We start from the raw sequence: 5,860 nt of genomic DNA, 5'->3' as shown, positions 1-5,860 counted from the left end.
GGTCACATGCCTTTAATCCCAGCACATGGGAGGCAGAAGCAGGTGGATCTCTGTGAGTTCGCAGCCAGGCTGTTCTATAAGAGCTAGTGGAGGACAGTGTCCAAAGCTACAGAGAAAACCTTCTCAAAAAAACACAAAAAATAATGAAAAATAAACCCTGAATTTGAAAAAGAATAAAGGGGGTTGTAGGGAGGATTCAAACAAAGAAAGGGGAGATAAATGCCTTAATTAAAATATAATCCCATATATAAATAGAAAAAATAAGTAGCTACGTTGCCTTATTAATACCTAAAATTCCCTATAAAATGACCCTGTAATGATTTATGTTCTTTCTAGAATTGTACTATATCTGAGATCCTCTGCCATCAATTGTAACATAACAAGCAAATTCTACATTATATAAAACCGGAATCAAAATAATGTTCAAGTAATAGACTAGTGCTGTTGTTTGTTGTACAAAGATGAGTCCTTTCCCTATAAATAAACATATACTGCCCCTCTGATCTGAGACATAAGACAACCACAGGCCTATAATGAATCTTTTGGGCAGTCCTGTGGCTATGCCCCACCATTGCTGATTTGCATGTGCCCAGAGCACAGCCCACTGTACCCATAATTTCTTCATAGACAGGTCACACCTTGTGATGGACTCAGACTCAGACTCATCACACAAAGACATGGTGATCTCCACTCCTCTCCTGGGGTTACTGTTGCTCTGGCTTTCAGGTAAGGAAGACAACACTGGAAATCTATTCATTTGAGTGTGGTCAGTACTTCATTGTCTCTGTGAAAGTTTTCTTAGCATAATTAATTATGTGGGAAATCTGTTTTCAATTTCCAACCTCAGGTGCCAGATGCGACATCCAGATGACCCAGACTCCAGCCTCCCTTCTTGTGTCTCTGGGAGACAGTGTCACCATCACATGCCAGGCCAGTCAAAACATTTACAGTAATTTAGCATGGTATCAGCAGAAACCAGGGAATTCTCCTAAGCTCCTGATCTATGGTGCAAACAGCTTGGCTGATGGGGTCCCAACGAGGTTTAGTGGCAGTGGATCTGGCACACAGTATTCTCTCAAGATCAGTGGCCTAAAGTCTGAAGATGTTGCAACTTATTACTGTCAACAGGATAGCAGTTACCCTCCCACAGTGATTCAGGTCATGACAAAAATCACCCAGGAAAACAGAAGTGAGAGCCCAGGCTGACCAAGTTGTTCCTTCTTGTTTCTGCAGCTGCTGATTCTGTTTATTAAGTTATTAAGGTCAATGTGATATTTTGTGCAGGGGTCAGAGGAATTTTTCTGTGACATAAATCTCTGTCCTCTTTCCAAACATGAACACTAAAATCACAGGTCTTCTTTTCATTACCTCCATAAAAAATAGAAAGAAAATGTATTCCTGAGTAACAGAAAAATATGAACAGCTAAAATTTATCCAATAGGGATGTTAACACACACATGTACACACACACACAATCATAAATATACATTCACATGCAGCTGGGGTAATCTTTGCAAGGATATTATTATCTAACTTTGTTATAATGAAACTATGTTAAAATACCAAGGAAGAAGACTGAGATGCTGCCCTATTGGTTAAGAGCACTGGGTACTTTTCTGTAGGAGCTGGGTTTGATTTCCAGCAGCTACAGTAATGTCAGAAACTGAATGTAACAACAGTTCAGAGGTATTAGAGACCCTCTTCTGGTCTCCAAAAGCACTGTAGTAATATGGCACACAAACATATATAATGGTAAAAAACAGTATACATAAAATAAAAACAAATATGTCTTAAGTATTTGAATAACTCTAAATAACTAATATTTGGCTAAAATGATACCTGAAACAGACTATTGTCAGAATCTATACTCCATTTTTTTCTGAGAACAAGTCTTTCTGAGTATATGGTTCTTGGCTATTGTGTCAAATCTCATATCATATGAATGGAAGGGAGGAGCTTTCCTTCTTTACCTGTTTGGTTCTTTTCTCTCCTTGCAAGGAGGGCAGGTGTCTTAGTTACTTTTTTATTGTTGTGACATGACACCAAGACCAAGTCTATTTATAAAAGAAATAATTAATTTTTAGGTTTTTCATTTCTAGAATGTTAGCCCAGGACCAACATTGTAATAAGCATGGTATCAGGCAGAAAGGCAGGGCTCTGGAGCAGTAGGTCAGAGCAAGACAGAGAGATAACTGGGGATGGCTTGTGCTTTGGAAGTCTCAAAGCACATACCAAGTGACATACCTACTCCAAAAAGACACAACTCTTAATCTTTCTTGTAGGGTTCCAAAACATGAGGACCAACTCAAATGTGTGTAACTATAAGCAATGTTTTCATTTAATGCACCATAGCAAATTTCAAGCCCAAAATTATAAAGAAAATCAAAGATTAGATAAGAAACACTTTAAGAAAAGACTGAGTCAAAGTGGGCAGGTATGTGTAGGTGTAGCTTAGCACACATGAACCCCACTGGGAAAGATTTGCAAGCACATTCCTTTTCAAACAAAACAGTTATCAACTAGAGCTATAATTTCATAAAGTTTCATTCACACCACTCTCTTAACAAATAAAGCAATCCATTCCCACTATGCCTTCATAATAGCCTCAAGTATGGCCAAGTACATCAAGAAAGAAATAGGAGTAGTTAATCAATCTAGCCTACAACTGACTTTGTGTAGTAAAAATAAAATTTAAAAAAAAAAAGATGCCCTTGCAATGCATTGTACCTATGTGTCTCTAGGGAAAGACCTACACAATGAAATCAGAATTTTCCATCATTTCTTAGATTGATAGATATTGAGATAATATCTTAATGTATTTTTTAGAATATGATGCACTGTGGGAATGAATGCACCTAACAATTAAGCATTAAAATAAGTAAGCTGTAAAACTTTCAAATTATGACAAATGGACTTCATTCTACTACCTAAGGAGTAGATGGATATGTTATATAATCTAGTCTTAAATTTTAGAGTCTGGGGATACAAATATGCATACATACATTTACATACCCAGATATGCTCCTATATACAGTGGTTCAATCAAAAAAATTAAAAATTATATTTCAAAGCATCATATATTTAATACTTCTTCCAGTATTAGTGAACAGAATTAAGGCATTGTGCATTCTTTTTAATCTCTTTTGTAGTCTTTTTGATGGATTCCTCAAAGAAAATACTATTACCACATTATATAGGGTCACATTTGTCATTGATTTTCAGGTTAATCATTTTCTTAATATTCCCACGTACCTATTCTTTGTAACACAACTCCTGTGTCCATCATGATTATCAGGTACTGAATGAATGTCATTTAAACCCTGCCTGATTTCTATCACATACAGAATGGTTGTCTGTGCTTGTAAAACCCCATCCCCCCCCATAAAACATACACTAAGGCCAACATGTCATTGATATATACACTCACAATCACATAATGATTCTAAATCCCCATATGTGGCTTCTAGCTTCATTGTCTTACATAATTCTCTTAACAAACAGCTGATATCACTCTGCCATAAAGCTAAACTGAGAGACATTTTCTATCAGTATCTGGAAAATATGGTGCTCACAGTATTTCCAAGTTTAGGAACCATTGTACATTAAAGGACAAGGAATGACAATTCTGAAAGAAACATATTTTTATAGACAGTAACACCTGTTAAGAGGAGTCGGTTAAAAAATCAGAAGACTCAGAGGAACATTCAGTACCGTTATAATCCTAGAATTCCTGAATCTATGAAGGAAATTTATATGCACAGATGGAAGGGGAGAAACTCCATGACCTCAGATAGTCTTGATAACTGTAATTTTTATGTAGTTGAGTGGTCATAAATAAGGAAATTTACATTGTTCACTTGAAAGGATTTTTTTAGATATAAGAGATTTTGGTCTTCTTAACAAATCACATCTTCAAGTAGTATCCCATTACTCTTGTGAGAATCATTCTGAGCAAGAAATTGCATGGTGTCTTGTGGAGCTCAATGGATACATCAACACAACACTCCAATACTTAAGCCTCAGGAAACATTTCTAGAAATGCTGGTGAAAATATTGTGGGAGCCATAAGATCACAGAGTCTGCTGTGAGATATTTGCCTCCTAGTAACTTCAGGTGAAATACATGTAAGGTATCACATACCTTATTAACCAAATGTGAACTGAGAAGGGAAGACACCAAGAACATGCCAAACTGAATATGGAAAGTCCATGAGGCCCCTGTTCTACACAAAGAATTAAAGATATCAGAGTAATGCTGGGAGAAGCTGAGGTACTACTCCCCAGGAAAGAGCACACCAATTGCTTTCTCATGGCCAAATGATCAGCCCTGAAAACATACATACAAGGAAATTTAAATGGCTTAACAGTTTGCATTTAGGGATGTTTAGGTATCCACAAGTACTTACATACATAAAATGATAAAGTAATGAAAAATAGACCATGGATTTGAAAAAGAATGAAGAGGGGTGTAGGGAGGATTTAAAGAAAGAAAAGGGAGAGACAAATCCCTTAATTAAAATACAATCTCATATATAAATAGAAAAAATATGTAGCAACCTTGGCACATTAATATCTACAATTATCTATAAAAATAACCCTATAATGCTTTATGTTCTTTCTAGAATTGTACTATATCTGACAACCCCTGTATCAATGGTAACATTACAAGCAAATTCTATATTATAAAAAACAGGAATCAAAATAAATTTCTAGTAATAGACTAGTGCTATTCTTTGTTATCCAAAGATGAGTTCTTTCACTATAAATAACATATACTGCCCCTCTGATCTGAGACATAAGACAACCACAGGCCTATAATGAATCTTTTGGGCAGTTCTATGGCTATGCCCCACCATTGCTGATTTGCATGTGCCCGGAGCACAGCCCACTGTACCCATAATTTCTTCATAGACAGGTCACACCTTGTGATGGACTCAGACTCAGACTCATCACACACAGACATGATGATCCCCACTACTCTCCTGGGATTGCTGTTGCTCTGGCTATCAGGTAAGGAAGACAGCACTGGAAATCTATTCATTTGAGTTTGGTCAGTCCTTCATTGTCTCTGTGAAAGTTTTCTTAGCATAATTAATTATGTGGGAAATCTGTTTTCAATTTCCAACCTCAGGTGCCAGATGCGACATCCAGATGACCCAGACTCCAGCCTCCCTTCTTGTGTCTCTGGGAGACACTGTCACCATCACATGCCAGGCCAGTCAAAACATTTACAGTAATTTAGCATGGTATCAGCAGAAACCAGGGAATCCTCCCAAGCTCCTGATCTATGGTGCAAACAGCTTGGCTGATGGGGTCCCAACGAGGTTTAGTGGCAGTGGATCTGGCACACAGTATTCTCTCAAGATCAGTGGCCTGAAGTCTGAAGATGTTGCAACTTATTACTGTCAACAGCTTAGCAGTTACCCACCCACGGTGATTCAAGTCATGACAAAAATCACCCAAGAAAACAGAAGTGAGAGCCCAGAATGACCAAATTGTTCTTTCTTGGGTCTTCAACTGCTGATTCTGTTTTTCTTTTCTGAGTTATTAAGGTCAATGTGTTGATTCGTGCAGAGGTCTGAAGAATTTTTCTATGACATAAATCTCCGTCTTCTTTCCAAACATGAACACTAAAATCACAGGTCATCTTTTCATTACCTCCATGAAAATACAAAAAAAAATGTTTTCCCGAGTAACAGAAAAATATGAACAGCTAAAATTCATGCAATAGAGAAGTTAATACACACATATGCACACACATACACACAATCATAAACATACAAGCACATGCAGCTTGGATAATCTTTGCAAGGATATTACTAACTAACCATGGTAAAGTCAAACTATGTTAAAATCCCAAG

The 5,860-nt window shown here is 37.0% G+C and overlaps 2 gene segments (V, D, J or C); both read left to right on the top strand.

Moving 5' to 3' along the window:
• Window positions 1-655: 655 nt before the first annotated feature.
• On the top strand, window positions 656-1,206 carry LOC119807237. The segment is given in 2 exon segments: window positions 656-726; window positions 848-1,206. Coding segments are annotated over 2 exon segments (408 nt in total).
• Window positions 1,207-4,960: 3,754 nt separating this feature from the next.
• Window positions 4,961-5,489, top strand: LOC119807236. The segment is given in 2 exon segments: window positions 4,961-5,009; window positions 5,131-5,489. Coding segments are annotated over 2 exon segments (408 nt in total).
• Window positions 5,490-5,860: the final 371 nt, after the last annotated feature.

The sequence above is a fragment of the Arvicola amphibius genome, chromosome 2 (genome assembly GCF_903992535.2).
Source record: "Arvicola amphibius chromosome 2, mArvAmp1.2, whole genome shotgun sequence".
Lineage (NCBI taxonomy): Eukaryota > Metazoa > Chordata > Mammalia > Rodentia > Cricetidae > Arvicola > Arvicola amphibius.
This window is presented reverse-complemented; position numbering and strand designations above follow the sequence as displayed.